General features: G+C 51.3%; 1 protein-coding gene across 2 annotated transcripts in view; it reads left to right on the forward strand.

Annotated features, from left to right (window-relative positions):
- The window catches only part of DNAI1 (dynein axonemal intermediate chain 1), a 64,267-nt gene that overhangs the window by 38,539 nt on the left and 11,669 nt on the right, over nucleotides 1–14,059 (forward strand). For both annotated transcript variants that reach the window (XM_037798231.1, XM_037798232.1), the window contains exons 11-13: nucleotides 2,531–2,648; nucleotides 2,962–3,005; nucleotides 12,449–12,696. In XM_037798231.1, coding sequence (XP_037654159.1) covers nucleotides 2,531–2,648; nucleotides 2,962–3,005; nucleotides 12,449–12,696 — 410 coding nt within the window. The remainder of the gene's footprint in view (nucleotides 1–2,530; nucleotides 2,649–2,961; nucleotides 3,006–12,448; nucleotides 12,697–14,059) is intronic.

Below are 14,059 nucleotides of genomic sequence, written 5' to 3' on the forward strand. Positions count from 1 at the left end.
AACCAAAAACAAGCACCAGCATTCACTGGGACTATTCTAAGTGCCAGGCATCCTGCTATGCAATTTTCATGTATTATTTAATTTCATTCTCACAGCCACACTGTGAGGCCAATATCATTATTATTTCAATTTTATAGATGAGAAACTGAAGCTGGGATGTTGCCACTTGTTCAAAATCATAGCTGGTGTTTGGGATGGGCTCAGGACTCGAACATAGGCCTTTTGGCTCCATAGCCTAAGTACTCAGCACTATGGCTACACAGCCACTGAGCTGGCAGAAACATTTCAAATAAACACACTCAGCAGATCTATCCTGGTGATTAATTAGTGATGAGGTGAAGAAAGAAATTGATGCAGAATGCTTAAATCCTGGGGCCTGGGAAATTCTGGCGTATTTGACAGAGCCAGGGAAACGGAATCCTTCCCATGGAATGTATAGCACTTTCCCGAGTGGCTTGTATTTCCCTAAGAGGTTGTGCATTTCTATGGAGCAGCTGCCTCCCCAGAGTTGGCAGCTCCTCACTGCTGGCTAATGTCTTTTGCTGACAGCCTAGGGCTCTTCTTGGTGACTTGATGCTCATTGCTCGCCCATGGGACATAGAAACAAGGGCTGCCAAGACCAGCAGCCTAAACAAGCCCCCTCGTTATCATTCAGGTTGGAAAACGACCTTGAGTGCTTTTCAAAGCTGTCAAAGTACACAGCAGCTATGAATGAATTTGTCACTCATACAGCCTGGCTTCCTAAAACCCAGCCTCTGCAACCGGCCCACCAAAGGGCTGCAAACCTGATTAACATCCATGGAGGAACTGGCCATAGTGAACCATTTTCATTTAAAAGAACACAGTCACATAACAATGCACTGAACTTGGATGTTTTTAATTGCATGCTCTTTTCCCTTTGGGAAAGTATAATCATGAAGGAGAAGTGAAAATAGAGAAGCATTACCAATTAATCTCCTCTCTGAAATGAGGTATTTTCAAAGATAGCCCAAGCTCGGGGAGATCTGATGTGATCAAGGCTCATGCTTCTCTGACCACGGAAATCTTTTTTGTTCTGAGACATTTTTGAGGTTTGAATGTAGTACCCAGCCTTGAGGTATGGGGCATTATAAGACAGGCTGGGGCAGTGCCTGGGCATGTCCTTGACCGTACTGGAGAGAGAATTAATTTTCTAATGAGGTGCCCTTTGTTGGAAAGAGAACTGAGAACCATTTTACTTCTCTTGATTTATTTAAATGCATTCTTAGAACAGTCACAGGGTGTCACTTTGTGGCTGACCCTGTGCTAGGCCTGGGGGGTGCGGGATGAATATAACATGCTTCCTGATCTCCAGGAGCTCCCTGGTGGGAGACATAGGCAAAAGGATAAATAGAGGCAACACAGCATGGCAGACATTTCCATAAAGGAGAGGCAGGGCTGGAACAGAGAAGGAAGAAATGAACTCTGCATAGCTAGAAAGTGAAGGCCTGACAGAGGAGGAGGATTTGATCTGGATCTGGAGTGACTAGGAGTTTGCTAGAAAGATGGGGGAGAAGGACATTTTAGACATGGAACAGCGTGTAGAAACACACAGAAGCTTGGGACAATTTGACTCATTGATACTATTTGGTATAGAAGGGATGTGGACAGCTGCCTGGAGATGACGTGGGAGTAGTGGCCAGGAGCCTTGGTTTTACCAGGGAGGGAAGCCACTGAGAGAGTTTCAATGGGGTAGGGGTTGTAGTGAGGTGATTTACTTGTTTTCATAAGGTACTCGAGTAGCTCTGTGGAACATGGGCTGGAGGAGGAGTACCTGGAGGTAGAGAGGCCAGTTAGGAGGCTGTTGTGATAATCCAGGATATTGGGCCTGAACCTGGGTAGTGGCTATGGGTTTGGAGAGAAGTCAATGGATTGAAAAGATCATTGGAAGGGAAATGTGAGAGGTGATGGAAAGAGATCAGTCAAGGATGGCCCAGTTTTCTGGTTTAGACAGTGGAAAGATGGACTTCTACCTAAGTCAGAGAAAATGAGAGGCAGACACAGTTGAGTTGAGGGCAGATGAAGCTAAGTTCAGAGAGCCCCTGGGGGAACCAGGCAGCTTCACTGTAGTAGGGGTTGGCAGTGGCTTTGAAGATGGGCTGAATTTTAGGGATTTAGGAGGCAGAATGGACAGAACTATTAACCAGCCCATAAAGCTAAGCCCCTACATTTTGGCTGCTCCAATCTGAACTTTCTGAAATGTTGGGAAACTCATGGAGACAAGGGCTGCAAACCTGGGATTTCTCCATGCCGACTTGGCCACATTATTGTATTCTGGTGACAACAGGAATATGTAACAAACACATGGAGCACTTACTCTGTGCCAGGCAGGCATTTTCTAAGGACTTCACACAGATTAACTCAATTAATCCTCACAACAGCCCTTTGAGATAGGTGCTATTATTATTCCTACTCTGAGACACAAAGAGCTTACTTGTTTTGCCCAAGACATATAGCCAATAAGGCCACAAAGGGGCAGTTCCATGGGTGACTCTGTCTGTGTGTGTTTAAGATTTTAAGTACTATGAGGACCCTGCGGATGAATACCGGGACCAGGAGGGTACGCTGCTGCCACTCTGGAAGTTCCAAAACGACAAAGCCAAGCGCCTGGCCGTCACCGCCCTCTGCTGGTGAGTGTAGGCGTTGCAGCAAACACAGAGACCTGAGCACCTGCTGTGTGCCAAACCCTGAGCAGGGCACTGCTATTGCACTTAACCACCTTGGGGGATGAAGGGGGGAGCATATGTCAGTGAGGAAAAAGTGGTGGGACTGGCATTCTAATGAAATTGTGGGATCATCCTAGGTTTCTCAGCTGAGCAGAACAGTACATGCCTGTAGGGTAGTTTGGCACTAGTATCCTAATTAGGCACTAGGTGGAAAGGCCCATGTCATGGGAGGGCCATATCCATTCCCTGGGCCAATGCGTTCATATCTATTTTGCAGGAACCCAAAGTACAAGGATCTGTTTGCAGTGGGACATGGCTCCTGTAAGTTCTCTGGCTATTCATTCATTGTTCATTCTACCCTGCTCAGTGCAGAGCTCTGAACCTGAGTAGTGGCTATGGGTTTGGAGAGAAGTCAATGGATTAAAAAGATCATTGGAAGGGAAATGTGAGAAGTGATGGAAAGAGATCAGTCAAGATGGCCCAGGTTTCTGGTTTAGACAAGTGGAAGGATAGACTTCTAAGTAAGAGAAAATGGGAGGCAAACACAGTTGAGAGCAGATGAAATTAAGTTCAGAGAGCCCATGGGGATTCAGGCAGCTTCACTGCAGTGAGGCTTGACAGGTGTGAGAAATACAAAGATGACTAGGACATGGCTGCTGCCCTCAGGGGGTACAGAGTCTAATGGGGAAGACCAACAAACATGTCAGTAATTAGCGCTGGGTAAAGGAATGTGCCGAGCTGAGATATGAAGGAGCTATTCTGGTGAAGAAAGGGGGAGAGCACTTCTGGCAGAGGGACCAACATCTGTGAAGGTTTGGGAGGCATGAGCGAAGAGCAGGCAATGAGACTGTCAGGAAGGGCAGGGGCAGCTCCTAAGGGCTTTGTAAGCCATTCCAAGAAGCTTGGGCCTTCTTCTGGGGTAGTGGGAAAACCACGGAGGGAATTTGAAAATGGCAGTGATAAGAGCAGTGCAGGGAGGGATTGTAGGCATGAGGCTGGAGGTCGGGGACCACTTAGGAGGCTGGGGCAGGATTTGAGCCATGGCAGTGGAGTGAGGATGGAGAAGTGGATTTGCAAAGCCTTAAGAGGTAGACTGGACCAGACCTGGGGAGGGACTGGATGTGGGGGCTGAGAGAGGGAAGTGTTGGGGGTCCCCCTCCCCTGCCTCCTCACCAGGCCTTCCTTTCCAGCTGGGAGCCTGGAGCAGGTGGGGGCGGGGCTGAGTTCTGGAGGTTCAACACTCAGCCCCTGAGCCCTGGGAGGCCACTGTTGTCAGGGCTGTTCCTGTCCCTAACCAGCCTGGGACAGGGAGGCAGAACTGTGGTAATTGTCCCAGAAATTTGTTTTCCCTTCATGTTCCTTGGTCCCGGCAGAAGCCCCTACTTCTGTTCTGGCCTGGACATTCTCCCTTCCAAACGAGAGAGGGCCCCACGCTTCATGTTAGCTGCAGTGCCCTATTGCTAACCGCTTATTCTCTGACTTGGAGGATCGGCTTCTGTGAACAGAAAAACCTTTCCCTCCTCCAAGCCACTGCTGCCTGGCAGGCATGCACCAGCTCCTGGGCTCTGCCCCTCAGAGTGCCTGTCAACCCAATCTTTGACTGGGTCAGGGGAGGTGGGGTGGTAGAATGGGGTGGGGGTGGGAGTGTGGGGGGTGGGGCGGGGAGGAATTGGTGTTTGTCATTCCTCTCAGGGAGGAGTCCTTGGAGCTGCTCCCAGTCTCGTGGTCTAGGCTGCCTTTGAGGATGCCCTAAATGCAGGCTTTGTGTCCCCACTTCTTGGGGTGGGCTGCTGCCAAGCAGGAAGCGCCCTCCCCCTCTGGCAGGGAACTAGCACATTCCCTCCCTCTGCTGCAGCTACTGGGCCTGGAACAGGGTGTGGGGGTTGGGCTGGCCCTCCGGGGAGTGGATGTGGACCCCCTGTGAGGGTGCTCTCAGCCTAGGCTCTCTGTGACAGAGGACTAAGGTGGGGAGGGGGTTCCCAGCATGTGGGAGGAGAAACTGCTTCAGCTCTAGCCCCATTCTCCTACTCAGGGCCAGAAGCAGGATTGGTTGGTCAGGGTCCCATGGAGGCTATTCAGGTTAGAGCAGCCTTAGCCAAGAGCAGCGGAGAAAAGTAACCCATCCGCCAGGAATAGATGACCCCAAGCCTGCCAGGCCCCGCAGCCCCCTTAGGGCAGGCAGTTGCCGAAGAAGTCTTTGCCCTTCTTTGGTCCTTTTAGCCACATCCACATGTCTGGTAGAGCCCACAGTCAGCTGCAGACCCTCTGGCTGGAAAGTCACTTCCCAGTGGTGCCCTGGGGCCAGATGCCCCACTGAGCCTTGGTTTCCTCATTGGTGACATGGAGAGGTTGACAGCTGCCAGGTGTGAGGCACACTTAGAAAAGACACAAATGGGCCCTGTAAGAGCTGCCCACACATAGAGGACAAGCACTGCTGATTTGTCTGTCTTTGGTTCCCCTAGTTTTCTGGCACTACACTTAGGGAGTCTGAGCAGAGAAGGGGTCTGTGGGGACAGAGGAGGAATCAGCAGAAGCCCCCGCCCGCTCTCTTAGAGAGTAGGACCCAGTGCTGGCAGTGCTGGTGGTGATGGTAATTGCCATTGCTGCTGCCAGCATATGACAGACATTGATTCTCCAGAGCTTGAGTATCTCAGTGCTCCCCTGCAGAGGCCTGAGCACAGCCCGGGCAAGCTGGGACTAAGAAAGGCCTTTGCGTTCACTCCTAAGGTCTGCCTTGGGAGTCCTGTGCTCTTGAGTGCCTCAGGGTCCATGTGTCTCTGTGGAAGAAGGAGGGCAAAGCTGAGGCAGGCAGAGGGCACCCTGGTCACTAGATAGGGTTGCATGAGGAGCAGCTGGCCCCACCAGCATCCATCACACTGTCTTTGGAAGCTCCCAGATACCAGCCCCCACAATCAGATTTGGCCTCATGAGGACAAATGCTGGAGTGAGAATTTGGGTGTGTTGTTGGGTTTGACCCTGGTGAGCTTAGCCCAGAACTAGTAAACATCCTTTTGCTTGGAATTCCCTGATGTTTGTTCCATGACAAATAAGCCAAATAAGGTTGTGGCAGGGATAGGTATTACCTTAGGAAGGACTGGAGCCAGTCCTCCACTTCGGCTCAGCGAAGCTTGGCTGGGGCCAAGCCAGGAGTAAGTGAGAGGGAAAAAAGAAGTCCAGGCAATTGCCTGAAACAGCACAAAAGCATTCATACCTACCTCCCCTCTATGGCTGCTGGGTACCAGGAGGTGGGCATGTCAGGCTGCTTAAAGGGCAGAGACTGGGGTGCCCCCTAAGGCCAGGCTCTGTGTTCCCAGCAGAGTGGAGAAAGAAGCTGTCGGTGGATGAAAGCAGATGGAGGAACTTTGGAGGGCAAAGTGAAATAGTCCAGTAAGAGATGGCTCATGGGACAGACAGAGCAGAGACTTGGAGCTGCTGGGATATAATTATGTCAGCCTGCTGTACTGAAGGGCTCCTTTCCAGCCCATTAGCCAGTTCATAGCAGCAAACTGGGGGCTCCACATGGTCTGTCATGCAGGAATGGAGGAACAGATCCTGGATACTCTGGGTGGTCCTGACTGTCTATCACGGGGTTGGGGCAGAAAGCTTCCCAGTAAGCTATGTCTTGGAAGAGCAGAGGAGCCAGCTGTCCCTTGGCCCAGGCTCCCTCTGAGGACAGCACCCTCAAAAGGGGCCAAAGTTCCAGCACTGAACCCACTCCCATTCTATCCCACTGCATCCTCGCCTGTCCCTGAGTCTGCCCAGGCCAGACATATACATGTAGAGATTTAAATCTTTCCTGATCATTTATTTGTCAGCTTCACTAATTAAACAGTGTTAATTTCATTTACTGAAAATGGAAATTCATCCACTTCATTTCTCCCTGTTCATCCTCCGCACACAAAATCCATCACTCCTCGGCTGCAGGCAGCATACAATTTACAGGACTAATTATGTTGTCAGGTCTCTTTGTAAATACAGTCCATAAAGGCCACTGTGCTTGCAGGGTTGTAGTGCAGGGGCACTCCCGTTGTTAGTTTAATTACTGGTTAGTTATTTAGGTTCTCAAATGTTTGCCTCATTTTCCTTAAATCAAATTAAATATCCCACTTGATATATTCCTTCTCCAAGGCCTTGCTCTTTTTTTCCCCACACTGTTTAAATGTGACTTCTAATCGCATGAGAGTAATGAGAACAGTGCAGCTGTCCAGGAGGCTGAGCCTAGCCTGGAACCATGGCCTTTGGGCCATGCTTGAGGTTTGGAACCCTCTAGCAACGGATGTCATTGCTTGGGGCAGCCTTGGGCTGGTCCCCTGCCTTTGGGGACAGCAAAAATCATAACACAAAGGGCATTTCTGTTCCTGTGGTCTAAGGTGGCAGGGCTGGGGTGTGGGAAGCTGAGGGTGGGTTTTCTTATGGTCACCAGAAGAGCTGAGGGTCACCGAATCCATTCCTTGACTTTGAGATGGCCTGTTTCCAAACTATCTCAGGAAAAAGTGCCATCTATGGGGGCCTCTCCCTCTGATTCCCGAAAGTCATGTTTGGATCAACCCTCCCTGATTGCACACTGTATTAGTTTCCTATTGCTGCCATAGCAAATTATAATGAACATAGTGGCTTAAAACAAACACATTTATTATCTTACAGTTTTGGAGGTCAGAAGTCCCACGTGGATTTCACTGAGCTCAAATCAAGATGTTGGCAGGGCTATGTTCCTTCTGGAGGCTTGAGTACTGGAACCATTTCTTTGCCTTTTCCAGTTTCTAGGGGCTGCCGCCCACATTCCATGACCTGTGGCCACTTTCAAGCCAGCAATTGCATCACTCCGACTTCTGCTTCTGTTGTCACGCTTCCTTCTGTGACTCTCCTGCCTCCCTCTTAACCTTATAGGGACTCTTGTGATTACATTGGGTCCACCAGGATAATCCAGGATAATCTCCCCATCTCAAGGTCTTTAATTTAATCATATCTGCAAAGTCCCTTTTGTTATACAAGGTAACATATTTACAAGTTCCGGGGATTAGAACGTGCACGTCTTTGGGGGCCATTTTTCTGCCTACCGTACGCCTTCCCCTCCAAGGGCCTCTTGTATGATTTCACAAGGGAGTCATTAAACAGCTGCTTGCTTCCTTGGCACCAGCCCTGGGCTGGACTCATTTGAGATGCCATAGTGAGAGAGGAAGAGGCCAGCTGTCCAAGGCTGGCTTGGCATCTTTGTCACTGCAGCTTGGCATCCGCTTCCTCTGTGCTGACCACTAACCTGGCTTTAGCCTGATGCCCCAGCATGCCCCCTGCCTGCCTTGGTCTCCCTAAACCCTGAGCAAGAGTTCAGAGTTCTCCTAACAGAACTTTCCAGAGTGCCCCCCCCCAAGCTGTAGAGCATCACTTGTTGGGCAGGGGTAAAGCTGCTGAGGCTGAGGACACCACTGATGGTTGCCAGGTCAAGAAGACATCAATCCATGCTCCTTATTGTGCACTGCCCTGCCAGGGCTCTAGCAGAGGAAACTGAAGTCAATCAGAGCTTTGGTCTATGATGGAATTAAGCCATCCTCCCTGCTACTCCCCTTGTCTGAGACTATGGCTTTCTCAGAACTGCCGGATCCAGCTCTTTAAGGGGATCATTGAAGCGTAGAGTCAGGAGAGGCCTTTGAGATTATCCAGCAGAGCAGGCTTGGCAGGAAGTTATCCTATCAACAGAGAGAGTAAGTCTGCTGGGCCACGCCAGGCATGCTCACTGCATCCTTCGACGGTGGGCTAAGGGACAGCCAAGACCTGCTCACAACCATCTGTGATAATGAGATGTGGGTTAAGCAGTTCCTCGAGGGGGGCACTCCCAGAAGAGAAAGCCCTGGCGACTGGATGGCCCTCCTGGAGGAGTGGGCCCTTAGGGCTAGTTGACTCTTGCTAGGTACTGTGGGAGGGGAATACAGCAAACTTAAGAAGGCTGGCAAAAGCCCAAAGTGGGGCAAGGAGCTAAGACCTCACCAACAGCCCCCTCACACTTTCTCAGAGTCACAAACCAGGTGGTTTTTATTTTTCCTTCTCTCTCTCCCTTCTTCTCTCTCTTCTTCCTTTCTGTGGCCTTGAGGAGCCTGAGATTCCTTCAAGACTTCAGAGTTCCTGCCTTTTTATGGCAAGTGGGGTTGGGGGCCTCCATCTGTGCCACTGGACCCTCCAGCCCTGCTCTGAGGAGCCAGTGAGTCTGTGGGATTCAGGACAAAGTACTCCCGGGCCCAGGAACAATCTGCCTTCTGCAAGCCTTGAGCCTGACAGGATTCTAGCCCTCCCTGAGAGTTGAAGCACTGTGGATGTCCTTAACACCAGTATCTTACTGGGACTGCTGGTGGCCTGGTTGGTGACATCATACTGGGAATACAGGAGGGCTGGGCAATAATATCTCCAGGATTGCTGGTAGCCTGAGTGATGCTATCACATGGGGATCACTGGCGGTCTGAGCAGTGATGTCATGTTTAGAACTGTTGGAAGATCAGATGAGATGTATACTGGGACTATTGGAGGCCTGAGCCAGGTTGTCAATCATGAATTCAGGTGGTCTGGGTAATGATGCCACACTGAGAAAGCTAGAGGTCTGGATGATGAGAGCATGCTGGGACTGTTGGAGGTTTGGGTTGTGATGTCACACTAGGCATACTTGGAGAACAGAACAGTGAGTTCTCATAGGGATCACTGGATTCAGGGATGAGGAGAGTATAGAATAAGTTGGAATCGAGAGGAAGCCCCAGTTCAACAAGGGATTTTTCTGCTTTCCTGGTGTGGTTTGGTAGAAAGAGCTCAAAATTCAGGAAATGCATAGTCTAGCCATAATTAGCTGTGATCTTTGTGTGTCAAGTACGGCTCATTTGGTTGCAAATAACAGAGGCTAAAGTCAGGTTAAGAAAGTGGGGCTTATTTTCAGAATGCATGTGGCCTGGGAACCTAAGGCAGGCTTTAAGGCCTTTGTGTGATTGGTTGTTCTCTGTAGCCCTTTCTCACAAAATCCATGCTTCTCCCTGCACAGTCCTTCTCTCATATCATGCTTGACTCCCCTGTCTCTTACACATTCTCTGGTACAGATTCTGGAGGGAGTCAGTTGGATTGACTTTGTCAGTCATCACTGGCATCTGGTGCTCCCTTCCCTTTCTTTCTCCACCTCCATATAAAGACCTGATTAGTGCCATTACCCTGAGTAGGGTAGTTTCACCTTTAAAAAAACAGAAAAAACAAAACAAAACAGATATTGGGTGTGGCAAACACCGTGGGAGATATGTATAATGCACCTAGGCACAACATTCTTCTCCTCTTAACCTCAGCTGACCAATCTGTAAAGTCAGGGGGCCATAAGTCTGGCTTCCAGTCCCAGTGGTTCTGAGAGATCGGAGATGTTCGCAATACAGAGTTACAAAGCCAGCCCAGCGTTTCCTAACTTTTCTCTTGGTTCCACTGGTCATGAGGACTTGGTGCATGCAAGCAGGGGGTGCTTTGGGTTTATCTAGAGAAAGCAGGTCATCACTGCTGTCCTTTAAGTGACCAGGTCCTGTGCCACAGTAAAAGCTAGTGTGAGGTCATTGCCCACCTTTGCCGCTTGGTACAATAAGGAGAGCAACTAATGTTTGGTCTGAGCATCTCTTGTCTGTCTACCCACCAGTTCATTCACTCTTTCACTCACCCTCTCACCCAGGGTCAGTCTTGCCTGGCATCAAGGACAGGTTGGATCTCAAAAGCATCAGTGGCCTACCTCTGGCCTGGCAGGATTGTTAGTACTTTGACTACCCATTGAGGGGCCTTGCTTCATTCAGCTACAGGCTGTGCCTCTCTCTTCAGAATAGGGGCTGCTGAGAGTAAGCCCATGTCTAGAGCAGAGTGGCTGTGTCCCTGCAGGGTCTAGCCCAGGGGGAAGCCCAGATCAGGCACTCAGGAAATGCTTGATGAACAAAAGGAGCTACATGTGACTGTCGCACTTCCCAGTTCAAGCCCCTCGTTGTCTTGTTGGGAAAGCCTCAGCCTTCAGCCAGCTGTAGATATGCCTCTTAGAGAGACAGCCCTCGGGGCCCATCCTGGAGCCCCACAGGATTAGGTACTGTCAGCTCCCCACTCTCCCAGTCCCCCTACCTCAAGGCCAGCTCCCTACTGGCTTTGTGAAGTCACCACAGGGTGACCTAACTTATACTCCAGGAGATCTGGAGGCCCTCAAACTCCTCCTCTTTGCCAGGAGGCTTACTTTCCCCAGAGCAGAAGCTTTTTCTTCCCAAATCACTGTGTGTCCTTCCCTTGGCTCAGGCTGGATCCTGGCACCTTCCACCACAGGGGCAATCTTATCCTTGCAATGTGGCCTCCCTTGCAAGTGATCTGGGGGAGGGATTCCTGACAGGAGTCTCAGAGCTGGTGAGCATTAGCCTTAGCAAGGCAAGGGGACTCCCCCTTGGAAAGCTGCTCTTCTGGGCATGCCAGCTTGCCTCAGCTTCCAACTCTAAGGCCAGCCTGGCTCCTGAGTGCTCCCTGCTTCCTAGCCCTGACTCCCAGTCAGCACAGAGTGCCTGGGGTGGGGATCCCTGGGAGTAGCTGAGCTCATGCCCTGCGCTCTTGCTCGTAGGAGCCCAGCCCAGATTGTCCCTGAGCCTGGCCTAGTCACTTACTCTCTTGAGTAAGAGGCAGCCTGAGAAGACAGAGAGAATGACTCAGCAAAACTAATCAAGTTGGGTGTGCTTCCCTCTCCCTTCCACCCATGGGCTCCACACTCCACAACTGACTGTTATGTTAGGAGGGCAGCTGCCAGATGCAAGGGAAACAGCCTGGGAGGGGGGAAGGGGGGGAAGGGCCTTCATCACAGCCAAAGGCTGCCTTAGGATAGGGCCCCCAAAATGGGGGGCTGCTCTAGACTCCCACCTCTCTAGCTCCAGTTCTTCTGAGGGGTCTTCTGAGGACTGGGCTGATGGCAGGAAAGCTGAACCAGAGGGCAGGTACTGTGTTCTGTTCAGTAACTGCATGTCAGGATGGATACTAAGTGGGCAGAAAATGCTAGAAAGTGGGAGGCACCCTTTTGACATGGGGAAGGGCATGGAGGAGGCCCCCTGCTGGGCGGTCCATTGTTGATCACCAAAAGCTGTGCCCAGGCCAGAAGGATGGCACAGTGGGCCCGTGGCAGCCTGACTGGCTGGCCTGGGCTTCTGAATTCTGGGAGCAAGTCTAGAGCTAGGGCTCAGGCTGTGATTGAGGATTGTTGGGCCAGAGGATGTGACAAGATGCCCACAGGTGGCTAGTTGTGGACTCATAACAGACAATTCCATGTTAGTCCAAGCTAACCTCCTATCCTTATTGTGTCTGGAGTGGGGGTGGGGGAGGGAGCGGGAGGGAGGGGACACATCGGCATTAACCAGGCATCTACAGAGGATAGCAATCTGAAGCCCCTCTGGGGGTACTGTTCCTTCCCAAGCCCGCTACACACACACATTCTGTACTTAGCATTCTTTGAGCCTCCATCCCTCTTTCCCGTATCCAAGGAGGAATAAGAAGAATGACTGTCTGTCCCTCAGATAAGCCTGGCCATCTTTACTGATTGTTGGATCCTCTCCTTGAATCCTAGACAGGGAGTAAACCAACTCATGATTCCATTTCACAGGCAGGGAAGGTGAAAGCCTGAGAGGCATCCCAAGCTCTCTAACACGGGCAGAACTGGGCAAGGCTGTGTCCCTCTGGTGTGAGAGGGGCTACAGGGCTTCCCTGCAGGATGGCTGGATCCTCCGACTGAAGCAACCCATCCTTCCTGGCAGATGACTTCATGAAGCAGAGCCGGGGCATGCTGCTGCTTTACAGCATGAAGAACCCCAGCTTCCCCGAATACATCTTCAGCAGTGAGAGTGGCATCATGTGTCTTGACATGCATGTGGACCACCCCTACCTGGTGGTGGTGGGCTACTATGACGGCAATGTGGCCATTTACAATCTCAAGAAGCCCCACTCCCAGCCCTCCTTCCGCAGCTCAGCCAAGTCTGGCAAGCACACGGACCCTGTGTGGCAGGTCAGCCCTGAACCAGGAATGGAGAAGTGGGGATGGGAGTAGCCTATGGGTCTGGGAGCCACTGGAGGAGGGACCTCGGGGAGGAGAAGGCCACAGGCAAGTGTATGGTGTTGGCAGGTCCCAGCTCAGAGGCCAAGGATCTGGGTGTGAGAAGGGACAGAGAAGAGGGGAAGGTGAGAATCAGGAGGTAAGAGTTTCTCCCTTACTTGTCCCAGATCTCCCATCAGGAGGGCCTTGTCTGTGTGCCAAGGATCTCTTAGGTGGAGGGATCAGTGACTCAGAGACCATGGCTAGAAGCCTCCAGGGGCTAACAGATCCCAGTTGAGTATGTCAAGGGTCTAGCTCCCTGTCTTTGGGCTTTCTTGACTCCACACAGGGGTTCTCTTCTGCTGTCTGGGCAGCCCAAGAAGGACACACAAGCCAGATTTTGAGGAACTCTCAGAAAGGGATGGCTGCTGCTAGTTGTCTGTGCTCTGGGTGGGACTGTGAGGCCTGGTCCTTGCTTCTGATCAGGGCTAGGTGAGGTCTGTCCCTGAGCCTCTTCTGTACCACCTTCTTCTCCAGACAGGCATAGATTGGTGGAGGGGTGGGGAGAAGGGGCTTCCCCTATTGTCCAGATCAGCCTGGGATCATTACTTGGACGTTGGGTTAGAATTCACATAAACTTTGTGTCTCCCACCTTGACCTAGAGGCAACTTACTTCACTGGGAGTGGGTTTCAGTTTCACTCCCAGATAGTCTCTTCGTTCTGGTTTTACAGGCCCTTCTTCACTGTGTCCCAAAGGTCCACCTCCCTCTGAGGCTGTGTTCTCTCACTCCATGTGCAGAACTGGGAGAATCTGAGGATGGATTTCTGCCTCAAGTTTCCCACGTTCCCTGGACTCATGAGGCAGCACTAGGACTCTGATTTTTCTCTGCCCTCCTGCCCTGAGAAGGTCCCAACACAGGCTCTGCACCCCACCCCACCTACCACCTACCTTCCTGAGCTCCTGGAGTCATGTGACACCTGTGCCAGGCCCTGAATCTCAGCTCCCAGTCAAGTCTGAGCAGAGGGAGGACTCCCAGGCCCAGGGGACATGGTGCCTTCTCAGCTTCATCCCACTGGCACCTTCACCCAGAGCATGGGGCAGAAAGAGGGAGGCACGTCCTCCTGCTACTCCCCTCAAAGCAAGTGCCAGAGCTTGCAGGCTCAGGAGTTTTTTCCACCATAAAATCCACCTCCCAGTTCATCACTTCCATTGATCTTCAGGCACAGGGAAGATGTCTGCAGGGACTTTAAAGCTCAGGGAAAGGACAAAAGCCCTGCCTTGATCAGACTGAACCAGCGGCAGCCTTGCCCCTGCTCTCCCAGCTCAGATAGCTCC

This window comes from Choloepus didactylus, chromosome 10 (genome assembly GCF_015220235.1).
Source record: "Choloepus didactylus isolate mChoDid1 chromosome 10, mChoDid1.pri, whole genome shotgun sequence".
NCBI lineage: Eukaryota > Metazoa > Chordata > Mammalia > Pilosa > Megalonychidae > Choloepus > Choloepus didactylus.